Source organism: Carassius auratus, chromosome 3 (genome assembly GCF_003368295.1).
Source record: "Carassius auratus strain Wakin chromosome 3, ASM336829v1, whole genome shotgun sequence".
Classification (NCBI taxonomy): domain Eukaryota; kingdom Metazoa; phylum Chordata; class Actinopteri; order Cypriniformes; family Cyprinidae; genus Carassius; species Carassius auratus.
The window spans coordinates 2,132,492-2,147,126 of NC_039245.1; the positions used below are offsets into that span (position 1 = coordinate 2,132,492).

At 37.7% G+C, this 14,635-nt stretch overlaps 1 protein-coding gene across 11 annotated transcripts in view; it reads left to right on the forward strand.

Annotated features, from left to right (window-relative positions):
- LOC113042980 (RNA binding protein fox-1 homolog 1-like) overlaps positions 1-10,433 on the forward strand; it is a 231,696-nt gene extending 221,263 nt beyond the window's left edge. For 10 of the 11 annotated variants that reach the window (XM_026202050.1, XM_026202085.1, XM_026202094.1 and 7 more), the window contains 2 exons: positions 7,425-7,500; positions 8,377-10,433. In XM_026202050.1, the coding sequence (XP_026057835.1) occupies positions 7,425-7,500; positions 8,377-8,499 (199 nt within the window). In that variant the 3' untranslated portion in view covers positions 8,500-10,433. Of the gene's footprint in view, positions 1-4,875; positions 4,929-7,424; positions 7,501-8,376 lie in introns of all 11 variants that reach the window. The other variant, XM_026202076.1, reaches the window with a different exon arrangement.
- The last annotated feature ends 4,202 nt before the right edge of the window (positions 10,434-14,635 follow it).

The window sequence follows — 14,635 nt, forward strand, 5'->3', positions numbered from 1 at the left end:
GAGCTGGAGGTGGCCCGTTGTGCGTGTTTCTGGCGCTGCCTAGTTTAAACCCTCAGGGCTGGGATAGCAGCTGTGCTGGAAGCTAAAGCAACTCTTGTATGAAAGGCCGTTTATTTCATTTATTAACAAATTGTGCTGCTAACACATACCAGGCATGCTCAGCGGTGTAAAAAGCACTGAGAAATTAAACTTGATGGACAGTATAGGATTCCACACAATTAAAATCTTCTTAGTTCAGGAAGACTGACAAAAATGTACACTACATGTATAAAAAAAAATAATAATAATAATATAATTATTAATCACCAAATCGACATATTAGAATGATTTCTGAAGGATCAGGTGACCCTTAAGAGTGGAGTAATGATACTGAAAACTCTGCTTTGATCACAGGAATAAATTACTTTAAGATAAAAAAAAAAAAAGGCCATGAATTGAGAAATCACATTTTCCACATGTTTTGACATGTGAAAGGTCATTGTACTATAATTAGCTTCCAAAGGATCCTAAATCTAGGAAAGTGATCATTTATTTGTATTAACTATTTGAGTGTCTCAGTAGAGCAGTATTTGTTTGTTCAGTACATTTCACTGTAGATTCTTTGATAATCAGTCTCGGTTTCGGCACGCAAAATAAACTTACCAGTACAGTTTGCAAGAAACCATATAAATGCAGATTTAGTAAAGCATAAAATACTTAAAAATAAAGTAAAATAAAGTACTGACCCCAAACTTTTGAATGGTAATGTATATTTGTTTTAAAATATGAATAGATTACATAAAGTACATACAGTATTGTTCAAAATAATAGCAGTACAATGTGACTAACCAGAATAATCAAGGTTTTTCGTATATTTTTTTATTGTTACGTGGTAAACAAGTTACCAGTAGGTTCAGTAGATTCTCAGAAAACAAATGAGACCCAGCATTCATGATATGCACGCTCTTAAGGCTGTGCAATTGGGCAATTAGTTGAATTAGTTGAAAGGGGTGTGTTCAAAAAAATAGCAGTGTGGCATTCAATCACTGAGGTCATCAATTTTGTGAAGAAACAGGTGTGAATCAGGTGGCCCCTATTTAAGTATGAAGCCAACACTTGTTGAACATGCATTTGAAAGCTGAGGAAAATGGGTCGTTCAAGACATTGTTCAGAAGAACAGCGTACTTTGATTAAAAAGTTGATTAGAGAGGGGAAAACCTATAAAGAGGTGCAAAAAATGATAGGCTGTTCAGCTAAAATGATCTCCAATGCCTTAAAATGGAGAGCAAAACCAGAGAGACGTGGAAGAAAACGGAAGACAACCATCAAAATGGATAGAAGAATAACCAGAATGGCAAAGGCTCAGCCAATGATCACCTCCAGGATGATCAAAGACAGTCTGGAGTTACCTGTAAGTACTGTGACAGTTAGAAGACGTCTGTGTGAAGCTAATCTATTTTCAAGAATCCCCCGCAAAGTCCCTCTGTTAAAAAAAAGGCATGTGCAGAAGAGGTTACAATTTGCCAAAGAACACATCAACTGTCCTAAAGAGAAATGGAGGAACATTTTGTGGACTGATGAGAGTAAAATTGTTCTTTTTGGGTCCAAGGGCCACAGGCAGTTTGTGAGACGACCCCCAAACTCTGAATTCAAGCCACAGTACACAGTGAAGACAGTGAAGCATGGAGGTGCAAGCATCATGATATGGGCATGTTTCTCCTACTATGGTGTTGGGCCTATTTATCGCATACCAGGGATCATGGATCAGTTTGCATATGTTAAAATACTTGAAGAGGTCATGTTGCCCTATGCTGAAGAGGACATGCCCTTGAAATGGTTGTTTCAACAAGACAATGACCCAAAACACACTAGTAAACGGGCAAAGTCTTGGTTCCAAACCAACAAAATTAATGTTATGGAGTGGCCAGCCCAATCTCCAGACCTTAATCCAATTGAGAACTTGTGGGGTGATATCAAAAATGCTGTTTCTGAAGCAAAACCAAGAAATGTGAATGAATTGTGGAATGTTGTTAAAGAATCATGGAGTGGAATAACAGCTGAGAGGTGCCACAAGTTGGTTGACTCCATGCCACACAGATGTCAAGCAGTTTTAAAAAGCTGTGGTCATACAACTAAATATTAGTTTAGTGATTCACAGGATTGCTAAATCCCAGAAAAAAAAAATGTTTGTACAAAATAGTTTTGAGTTTGTACAGTCAAAGGTAGACACTGCTATTTTTTTGAACACACCCCTTTCAACTAATTGCCCAATTGCACAGCCTTAAGAGCGTGCATATCATGAATGCTGGGTCTTGTTTGTTTTCTGACAATCTACTGAACCTACTGGTAACTTGTTTGCCACGTAGCAATAAAAAATATACTAAAAAACTTGATTATTCTGGTTAGTCACATTGTACTGCTATTATTTTGAACAATACTGTACGTCATGATAGCTTACAAAATAAATGTTATACTTTTACTAAAAAGTTTAATGTTTTAATTAGAAGTGTTATTGAGTACAAGTGCAAATATTTAGTTTCAGGTAAACTAAATATTTCCCAAAATGATGCTTATTTGTATGAATAAAGTAAAATTACTCAAGTGATTTACACCCCTGAATGTGTTGTCTGTCTTTTGCTTGGGAAGTGCCTGTGACCCTTATTAGCTAACACAAAGAGAGGAAACTCTGTCAAGTGTATGTGTCTTATTAAATTATAGAAATAAATACTGAATGGCAGTTGAAATGTAATATAGCAATATGTGTGATGTAGTCCAGTAGTACTGCTCATATTTAGTGCTTGTGACTTTAGCGTCTTCATGAAGTGCATGTTTAGTCTGTAATGTGTTTGAATGGTCATATCTGAAGCCAATACATATCTGATTTTGCAACATATCTGTTATAGAAAGTGCACCATTTGATGCATGTGTTCAAATGCATGTCTGCATTGAGCTTTACTCCCTAGAGTATATGTGTGAGTGTGTGTGTGTGTGTGTGTGCATTGGGACGGTCAATACTGTCATGCCGAATAGAACATTGTATTCAAAACAAGCCCCCTAACATGATTAAGAAGGCCGATTCAATCTGAATGCTTAGCGGGAATGAATGATTCATTTAGTTATTAAAAATAGCTCCAAGCGGCAATTAAAAAGGGGCCTGGCAATATGGCGGCCAATGTCTCTAATTAGACGTGAGATCCAGCCATGACACATCATTTGTCACACCTGTGCAGTGACTCAGAAGCCTGTGCAGTGCAACCAATGATACGGCTCATTCTAGTTATGATTGTTTACCCAGAATGCACCATTTACCCACATCTTGTTTGCATTATAAAAATTCCTATGATTTTTTTTTTTTTATGTTTATTTAAGTTTTTTATTATTATTATTTGCAAGGGATTGTAGGATTATTCTCTAGTCCTTTCTATGCTGTATGTTTCTGCTGGCTTAAATCTGTAAACAGTTCATGTTAAATGTAAATTAAATAAATGTTCATAGTTCACAAAGATTCAAGGTGCACTTAGTAATTTTTATTTTTTTGTGGTTATTGTTGTCGCATATTGAACGTAACGACACCTAGTGGGGCAGATGAAGTGTCACTCAAACTTTTTCTGTTACTATTCGAAGTAAGCCCTGATGACAACATTATTTTCAAATCTAATTATGTGACCTCAGTATGTTAGCCCCCATGAGGTGACCCGCTTTATGGATTATAAAACAGCATGAATTGACATTTTCAGTTTAACAAAAAAAAATTGTGGGCTCTGTTTTTTTATTTTTGTTGAAAATTTACTGAACAAGTCTGAAGGTGAGTTTGTAAAAAAATAAAATAAAATAATAATAATAATTATTAATTATTAATAATTATTATTATTTGGCCACTGGCTTAAAAGTAATTTCAGAAGAAGAGCTTACATTCACATTAAAAATGATGAAAAACAAACAATAGTATTGTTTGATTAATATTAAGTTCAAAAGAACAGCATTTAATTGAAAAAAAGACATTTTGTAACATCATGAAAAAAAAATGTTTTAACTTTGATCTATTTGGTTTTGCCTAATAAGAATAAAAAAAAATTATAATAAAATCTTACTGAAACCATGAATTTTTCTAAATGCATCCATTTCTTTACCTGTATACATTTTTTTAATGAGGATAAAAAAATAATTAACTGAGTGCACCTTGTTATTTAGACATTTTAAAATATATCTCAAATAAAATCTCTCCATATACCTGTAGCAGTGGGAGTTTTGCTTTTCTCTCTCTTCTCATCTCTCTCCCAAGAAAATGTTATATTATATGACATAAGCACTTTGATGGATAATATTATCTGTTTGATTTCCTATATGATCTGTGTATAATGGTTGCAGTCTCAGGTGTTTGTAATGGGCTTGAAGGTTGGCTTTTATGTGACCGTTCAAGGCCATCCCAGTGCTTTTCAGTAATGCTGTGAATGCAGTTCCTTGACTTTTACAGAACAATAGTGATGGAGGGAGGGGGTTTACAGAGGAGAGGACGTTTAGAGTGGCTAAATCAAAGCGTCTCGCACATAGCTGCAGTTTCTATTGAATCGGCCCCAGTCTGAGGTTATGATTTAGTCTCATCTCTGATATACTGTATATGTCTTTTTTTACTCCTCTTCTTTATTCCCGCATTTGCATCTCCAATCTCCCTAGCATGCTTTTCCCTGTTCCTCCATGTCGATATGAGCACTTAGAGCTCTGGTTCTTTTTGCTTGTGAGCTAAAACCCATTATACCACCATACCCCCCCCCCAACCCAACCCCTTCCATTCCCTAACCCCAGCCCCCCACCCCCTTCCTCCTCTTCCCCCTCCCCCGCCTCTCGTCCATCCAGCCAGTCAGCAGGCGGTATTGTAAATTTTATCTTCTCTTGCAGAAATCATTTCGTCTTCGTTGCAGCAGATGAAATTTCTTGTAACACCTCCTCAGGTAAAATAAATAAATATAAATGAATACCAAATCACCCTCACTTTCTCGATGCACCCACGAGGGAGCGAGCATATACCCCCTTTTTTATGCACCCTGACAGTGAGTGCTTCTATTGCCCGGCTGTCTCCTTATTTCTGCCCCCTTTTAATTAGTAGATGTTAAGTTTTTTTCTTACTTCGTTTCTCTTGAATGCTCTTTTTTTGGGCGAGTGGAGTAGTTTTGGAGTACTGCATGAGGATAGCTGGAAGGCATCGCATTCGTGGTTCTCATCTTCTGTTTCTCTCTCCCATGGCACTGCTTGGAAGAGGCATGTGTTCCTTGAAGAGTGAAATGAACACATTTGTCACGAGCTTGGAATCTGTGATTTTCCTCTTTTTTTTTTTTATCTCAATCTTCCTTGTGTTCCATGGTTCCTTTGAGTTCTCTCTCCACCATCGCCTCCCTCTCCATTAGATCTGTGTATGTGTGTGAGCGCAAGAGGGCCTTTTTTTTTTTGGTTGGTTGGTTGGTTTGTTTGTGTTATTGTTTTACAGGTGTGTTGTGCTGTTGTTCTTGTCATATCAAGGTTGCTCTTGTAGTATATGGTGTCTTTCACATTGGCTGTAGATGGCTAGATCTTGGGAATGACACAAGTGTGATTGTTACAAGCTTGAGTCACGGTATACAAAAAGGAAAATGGACCTGTCCATCCGCGCACTGATTTTATGACAGCCCTTTTTTTTTTTCCTTTCCTTCCTTTTTCCCCCCTCGCTCATGGAAAATGAATATGCTAACAAGGCTGTGATTTAGCAGAAGGCACTTTCTTGAAGACTACTGTACGCTGTTTTCTGTAAAACACAATTGGAATTTGTCATTTGGAGTCTGAAAAACATGCAAATTATGGTCTAATTGTCCCTGTTCAATAATTGCTGATAACCCTGAAGGCCACATGCATCCTGTTCACAAATCCACATAATCAGTAAGTAATATATCCTCATATAGACCAACTCACATTAGAGCTCCTAAAGCACAGCCCAGCATTGTTTAAAGAAATCATAGAAATGAGCTGTCCGTTCGGTCTCCTGGTGGGAAAAGTCAATACATTTAGAGAAATGGTGCTGCTAGAACACACATTTTCCAAAATAATGAGCATCTAGTCAATAATGCAGATATATCCCAGCCATCTGAGATTTATTAACCTGTATCTCAGGGCCCAGATCTAATTTAGCCGTATGTTGGTGTTCATTAACAAACATGGAACTTGGAGTCTCGATGGGTGGCAGGAGGAGCCTAGTATAACAGATCACAGAACGGAATAAACCAATAGTCACAAGTTTACGAGTTGAAGCTTAAATTTGTAGTGCGTTTCCGGCAAGCACTGCTAGAAAAACAGGCAAAAAACATTTTCAGTGTCCTTCAAATGGCAATTAAAAACCCCAGTTCTTGCATTTCGGGTGACTCATCCAATCAGCATTTCTTCTCTTACTTAATGCTTTAGGACTAATTCACCATGTGCTATATCCTCAGGGTCACCTTTTCAATCTTAGCTCCAGAAGAGTGGAGGCAGCCCTGGTTTGATCACTGAACTGCATACTCATTAAAACTAACCCCTGTAAACACAGATAACACAGGTCAAACAAAATACTTGGCCGCGCATTGAAATATGAAGACAGAGAGACTGTGTAGTGAATAACAATGTCTATACTAATTTGCAGTGGATTAACTTCTTAATCACCAGGAGTGGAAGAATATGTAAATTGGCTCATTTCTCTGCTCTCTGATTGGCTCTTTATCTGGTTCAGAAACACCATGCATGCATAACAAGGCTTTGAGGAGCAGATATTCCAGGTTGTTTTCAAACGAAGCCTACTTGAACTTTGAGGAAGAACAGGGTGAGATCTGAGGATAAAAGACATAAAAAAAAGTATAAATTAAGCTCACATTTAAGCTAAACACCCTGCAACATTTTCATCATATCGGCCCCAAACGAGAATAATGAACAGATGTTTTTCGTTTTTGGTGCAAGTACTGTAAAACATTGATCTCTGGTCTGTTTCCCTATGTTTTTTTCTTTTTTTTTTTTTTTTTTTTTGCCTGTTTGATCAATATGCCTAAATTAAACTACTAAAAAATTGAAGGGTTGTTTGTGCAAGTGTATTGAACTAGAAAAAAAACAAGCAAATTCCTCTTGGTACCAATTTGCAAAGTTTGTATGTATAAACTGATATTGCCGTAAGAATATGAATAGAGCAGTGAGGTCTTGCTCAAGTGGCCCTTCAACTTTCAAACAGTGATGTCTTCCTCTTTGACCTGTGTAGCATGACTGCAAGAGCCATGTGATCTTCTCCTCTTTGACTTCATTTGATTGCCATTTTCCAAACACTCAGAAACCATCACCATACGTAGTTGCTTCAGTCCGTGGTGTCGTATATGACTGTAAGACGTTTGTGTTTGCATAGAAAAGAAGAGATTTTCAACTTGGCAGCGCGATCTGACCATCTCTCCGTGTATCCACAGTTACGGACGAGTTTATGCTGCCGACCCCTACAACCACGCACTTGCTCCAGCAGCCGCATACGGCATTGGTGCCATGGTGAGCGTGAATCTCCATCTCCATCCGTCTCGATTCCACTTTCTTTCTTTCTCTTTCCTCATTACCTCTTTATTTATCCCTTCCCTGCTCTTTCTCAGTGCACGCTTGTCATGTAAGCTCATTCTTTTCCCTTTTCTTCCCACCTATTCCTCCTGCATGGATTTTAGCACTGCTGACATCTCCTCACTTAAACTTAATTGAATTTGTCTCTTGTGCTAACGGCAGCTGAAATGCCACATTAATCCTCCCAGTAAACGTGATAAATGTCTTAATTTCTTGGCAGTGCAGTGCATGTTAGTTATTATATTTCTAATTTTGTGAATATCACCTAGCCGAGCGCTCCCCTTAATGGAATAATTAGTCATTTTGATAATTAAATCCATCACCTAAGTGGTGCTGTAGCAACAGCTAAAAGAGAGAGGGAGCAGAGGAGTGAAGAAAGAGTGCGAGGAGTCTCCAGGCACCTACTGCGATGTGCGACTGCTTCTGATCCCAAAAATGTCCACGTTGCATACAAAACGTACACTGCAAAGATCAATTTCTTAATCTGTATTTTTGTCTGATTTTCCAGTAAAAACAGTTGTGTATGTTAATAAGACATTTATTTATTTTTTTATTATCATTATTATATACTTTGCATCCGTTGCTCATTTTTTTATTTGCTCTGTAAGTCATATATTTCTTTCACCCCTTTTACATTTTTAAGTAGCTAAATGCATCTCTTCTGGCATGAGGTGTGTTGGTGTGCTTGCTGCATGATGGAACGTGATTGGTTTTCGTCCGGGGGGTATGTACGGCAAATAGCCTGAATGCTAGCGGAGGTCTCCTCTGAACTGTGTGATTTAAACGTATCCAAACCCGTGGCTTCTCTTCCAGAATGCTTTCACTCCCTTGACTGATGCCAAGACCAGAAGCCACGCCGACGATGTGGGTCTCGTTCTTTCTTCTTTGCAGGCTAGTATATACCGAGGTGGATACAGTCGTTTTGCGCCATACTAAAAAAACAAACAAAAAAAAAAAACTTTCAAAACCTATTGAGAATCTTCCTGTGGGGGTAACGGAGGAGTAATTCAGAGGCCTGGGTATTGCAATACATGCAGTAGTGCATCATTTTAGCATCTCTTAAGAGAGAGAAGACAAAAACGGATATTTTTCATCTTATACCTCAGATATTTTGTGCTGTGTATTTTAATATTGTGGGTTTTTCATTTCTAAAGATTACATAGATCGTTGGCTGTAGAGGTTTCTGTGGTGATCTAGAGAGCTGCTAGATTTTAAAAAGATTAAAAAAATTAAATAAGATAAAAATTGTTAGGGCTTTATCATGTAAATGAGTTATGTATGATAAATATTCAAGTCACTTCGGGGTTATCATATTCTGTAAGGGTGTAAGTGACTAGAGTCGTCCAGTGGTTTCTGCTTCCATTTGACATCGCCTTTTGTCTTTCTTTTGGTTTCTTTTGTTTCTGGGTTCTGTGCCGTGAAGGAGGCGTGTGCAGGGGGTTGTGGGTAGGAGTAGATGCGGGCGTGGTGGGCGAAGGACCGGGGGCTGGCGGTAAAGTCGGTGTAGTTCCCCCGAGTGCAGTGAAGACACAGAGCCGGTCAAAGAGACCACTGAGGTATCGATTATTTAAGCTGTCTCATATCAGTCATTACTCAAAGCCAAAGGTTATGTTCCTGGGGTGTTCAGTGTGTATATTTAGACTATACAAAGCAGCTCGTAGAAACTCCCCAAAAATTCCCCATGACAGTATTTTACTGTTTAACTATTAGCTAGTCCTTAAGACAGACCCGCGCTAGTTTAGGCCTACCACCAGATGTTCTTTTTATATTACAGTACTTCCAGTACGTCGATTGATATAAATGCTGACTTTTATAATACGGGAGAGATGAAACACGAAAAAAAAAAAAAAAAAAACGGCGACAGTAGCGCCGTTTATTTTATTATTATTTTTTTCTGTTTTTTTGTTTTTGTTTGTTTGTTTGTTTTTTTGTTTGTTTTTTTTCAGTTTTTTCTCAGAAGTTAAGAAACTCTGATTATTTGTACAAGACGAGAGTGGGAAAAAAATTAACTAACAGTGTATTAAATTTGATCTGTGCAGTGAAAATGTTCTCTTATACGAAAAACACAACTGTATAATGTTTTAGATTTAGTGTGGTAGACCAGCTGTTAGAGAAAGGCGTCTCATTTTTTATGGAATCATACACAGATTTATATCAACACTTTACAAGTAATGCAATCATTATGTAGATATAATCATAGTATTTTTGTCAACTGTACAATTTTGCACACACATCCTGCAATTTTTTTCCATCACTACTACTACTACTTCTCGATTGTGGGACGTTCTGTTGTCTTTTGGCTCTTTTGGTTCTTTTGGTTTTGAGATCATTTTCAATGTGACATCCTTTGTACTATTATTTTCTAGAACACAGCCTTTACACTTTGAAACTGTTTGATTATCGAGAACCTGAGAAATATATGACTTGTGAAAAAGAGATCTATATGTAAATAGGAATAATGAGAACTATGTCATTTACAAGTGCTACACAAACAAGCTGTCGAGGTGTTCTTGAAGAGTCGCAGCTTGGCTGTGCATATGCGAAGACTTCCCTTCATGTTGTTTACAAGTATACCTAATTAGAGGTGTTTGTCACATATCTTTTTTTTTTTCTTTTGTATTTATAAAAGTTTAAATTGCATAAAATACAAACAAAAGAGCAGCTCCAATTTATCCGGCTGCGAATATCCTCTTGTGTACTGTGTGCCTCACATCACACAACTCGGCAAAAATATCTTACCCACTGCTGTGATTCTGCTCTTTCTGCTTTAAGTACGTGTTGTGGACCGGCTTTCTCCTTGTCACTGTATGTGCATGCACTATGATCTGCATAACAATAACCATCAATAAAGTTTCTCAAGATAACGGGAATTTGTCTCAGAATTTCTTTGCACGATGCCAGCGGATCTAATATTCAGATGATGGAGCGCGTTTGTCCTCTGATCTGATTTCATTGGCTAAAATTGCATTGAAAGCTCAAGGCGAAGAGGAGATGATCATCTCCGAGGAGGTTAAGTGGAATTGATGCTGCCAGGTCTGAGGTGGTCATCTGTACGCCTTTAAGAAGACTCTGTATCCAGGATGAAGGAGCGAGATCGCATTCTTGCAGTCTGATTAGGTTATCCCACACACTTTCAGGGTTATGAAACATCACCCGGTCGCAAAAGGAAGCCACAATATGGGCTTATTTTAGGGTGCAGTTAAAGTTTGAATGGGGGAAAAAAAAAAGTGGAGCACAATCACCAATAGCAATAGATCATTCGCATAACAGTGCTGCAAATGACAATATTCTGAATGTGCTATGAAGAACATTCTTTTGGAGAACGATGGGACCCTGAACCTGCCCCGCATAACTCTTAAGTAGCACATATTCATTAACTTGCTCTCATTTCGCTAAGGTATGAGGGAATTTCATAAATGATGTATACTGCAGATAGTTCTAATTGAAGAAAAGAGGAATTACCCCGCATTCTCGATTTGATCAGTGTAATTGGAAAAACTTAGCCAGGGGTTCCTTGGAAAGATAAGCAATATAAATGTTTAAATGTGATGAAGGAGTCACATTATGCTAGGTAATTACAGCACCTCTTCACAGAAATGGGTGATCAATAATTAACGGATCTGGGGTCACAAGTTGGGGACATAATTTAAAATTGGTTATTAATTCTATTATGAGAAATGTACATTCTCTTCAGATGATGTTGCTGAGTCCACAGGGAGAGGTAAAGGAGGTCTGATGGTTTTAACACAGTCTCTCTCTCACTCGTGGTTCGGTCCCTTTTCCCACCGGCTCAGTAATGTGATGATTTATGTTTCTGAATTAAATCAGGTATTAAATGAAGTAATTTGGGTCTCTTTGCTCAGTTTGATTGGCTGAATGAGACTGGATTGATTGTCATGCATTTTGCAGGGAGTGGACGCTGGCTTTCTAACAATCGGTCAGTCGTTGCTCTCTCATAACACTGCAGACTTGCAAATCACAGCTGTCACTAGGATTCAGGCGCATTGGATTCTATGTGGGATTGTTCAGAGATTCAGATCAAGGGAGAAAAAAAAAATCACTAAATATGAATTCCCCAATAGTAAAAGCTGTTTTAAAGCTGATCATCTTCTAAGGCCTTTTCACACCAAGAAAGATTACAACAATACTAGCGTCCTCACCAAGGCATGAACACATTTGTTTATTATAAGTATGTGCTGCAGTTAAGTCTTCTGATACTTTAAATGCTCAAGATTGGATTCTGATTGGCTGCCAATGTAAGATTACAGAATCTTTTTCAAAGTGACTTTTTGAAAGTGATTTTTTTTTTTTTAATTCAGAATATTTTTTTAAGTTAATGTCCTTGGTGTGTCATCCAGTCTATCTGCTCTATAACCAGTCAGCAGACCAGGTTGGAAGAACGGAAAACCATCTTAGACTTTTGTAAACTCTTTCAGAAGGGTTGCTTTAAATCAGTGATTCTCAAAATCCCCGGCTGTCCACAATAATATTCAAATTAAAAAAATAATAACTTCTGAATTTACAGAAATCAGAAGCTTTGAAAATGCAGGTCACTAAAATGATTAAACTGTAGAATTCCAGACGTCTGAGGATGAATGTGAATTGGTCTTTAGTCATCTTGAGGCACCCTAGTGGACCCCAGCCCTGTTTTCGTTTTCAATATTATACAGTCACAGACTTGTAAATGTAGCAATTCATTAGAGACACAGCAGGACTGGGCACCCGGAGGAAAAGGCCATACGTCACGGCGCTCGTAATTACAAAAACTGTCATCCCATTGCAGTTTACACTGCGTCTCCAAAGCCATTCGTCACGAATGGGACCTGCATGAGTTACTGTCATATCGAAGATTTGTGCTCTGCACCTAGCAACCTCTTGCCTGTGTGAGCTTTATCAGGCCCTCGCACTTAAATTGTCACCAGTCGGCTGGATTTCATGCAAACTTTCTTGACGCTCATGACACGGGCTGATACAGGAGGTGCACATTATGAATGTATGACTGAGTGAGCTAGAGAGAAGCAGGAGGCAGCAGGGCAGAAGCTAATCGCCTCTCCATCATATCTGTTCTGCTCTACTTTCTCCCGCAGAGTCTCTGATAATAGACATTTCATCAGAGATTAGGCACCAGGCATCTAAACACTGCTCCAGGGGAGCCCTCGCGTCGCTGAGGGAAGCTCTTCGCCCTCCTCCTCCTCCTCTCACAGCCCTGTCTTTTTCCGGAGTCTCCAAATGACTCATCAGACCCATGATGCAAATGAGACCTATGTTGAGATGCCTGGGTGTTGTTTTCATTTGACTGGAGCCCCGTGGAATTCAACAACGCAGTGATGCAACCCTCTGTTTTCAATTTCAAAAGGCCACAGATTTGATCGTGTCTGCTAAATCCAGCGTGTGGTTCGCATGAGGTAATGTGTCGAGTTCGTCAGCATTCTTGGAGTGGCCGAGATGACATCACCACTGTGGAGAACGAGCTGATGTGAGAGTGATGTATGCAAACATTAATGTGCATCACTTTGAGTGAAGACATCAAACAGACAGCGCAACTGCTGAGGCACGCTGTATCTTTTAGCTCTTTCAGCATTTGAATGCACTCCTAAAAAGCACAATAATAAGTTTGGGGTCAGTGAGATTTATTTTAATGTTTTTGAAAGAAGTCTGTCATGCTCAGCAAGACTGCATTTATTTGATCAAAAAATACAGTAATAATAAAAATAATAAAACTGCGAATTGTAACACTGTGAAATATTTCCTGTGATGTTGTCAAAGCTGCATCCTTGTAAAAATAAACTATTTATTTCACACACACAGATATATATATTTCACACACACAGATATATATATCCCTATATATATATATATATATATATATATATATATATATATATATATATATATATATATATATAATTTAATGGGTAATTTAAGTTAAAAAAAATATTAATTTAATGAAATCTATAAAACATCACATTAATTTATACCTATTTTCATACATTAAAATGGCTATAAATTAAATGTTATGTTTAATTTAAAAAATAAATGAGATATTACTTTGTTTAATGTGTTTTGTACGTAGCCCGTGGATATGATAATTCACATCTCACAATAAAGCAGAAGTCTTATTGTTTTCACAGAGCGCCTGGGCTATGATGACGAAATATCTATTCTCTTTGCATCAAATGATTTAACGTATCCATATTGGATATTGGGAAACAGAAAATGGCATTAGATCAAAAATATAACATCAGTTATTAAATTGGCACATGCCTGTGGTGGCAGAAACAAGTTGATCTTTCTAAAGCTGAAGTGATAAAGGATTAGCTGAAACACCAAAGAGAGTCATGACTCCAAAAGAGCCTTTAGATGTTTTGAACATCTGCGCTGTAAAGCTGCACTATGAAAAGGCATATGGATATAATTGCATTAGCAAAAAATAAGTGCTAGGGAGCCTTGTTTTTAGTCAAACTGTTTGTACACTCAGTTTGCAGTGTTAATAGTAGGCCAAGTGTGCACACATGGGAACTGCTCTTACTGTAAACACAAGCATTACGAAAAATGAGTCAGTATATATTACAGGGCCTGTGATTGTAAGAATGAACCTTCCTCTAAAGAAGCAGCTTTACAATCCTGTGGTGTGAGTATAGAGATGCAGATTCTCCTCTCCAAACCTATGAACCATCACATTCCACAGAGGTTATGTAACACAGTGCCTTAGGAGCTGACAGAAGTGATATGGTTTCTAGTATGTGGAGTAGTGTCGAATGTTATTGATGATATTATTATAATAAAATTACATCAATGCTGTGAAATTAACCCTTAATGTCTAACTGCCACTCTTCGGTATTTGTCAAAAAAAAAAAAAAAGACTTAATGGAAACTGTTGTAATTATGGACGTTATTCATCCAGACATGTACTTTACTTGGAAATTAAATCTATTAAATACAGATTCTGGAATGACTATAATACATTACATTTATACAGAATTTGGTTTTGTCACATTTCAAAACAAAACAGACACATTATTTTCTTTTGCTGTCAGTCATTTTATTTGTAGAGTTCAAGAACATCTGTTTA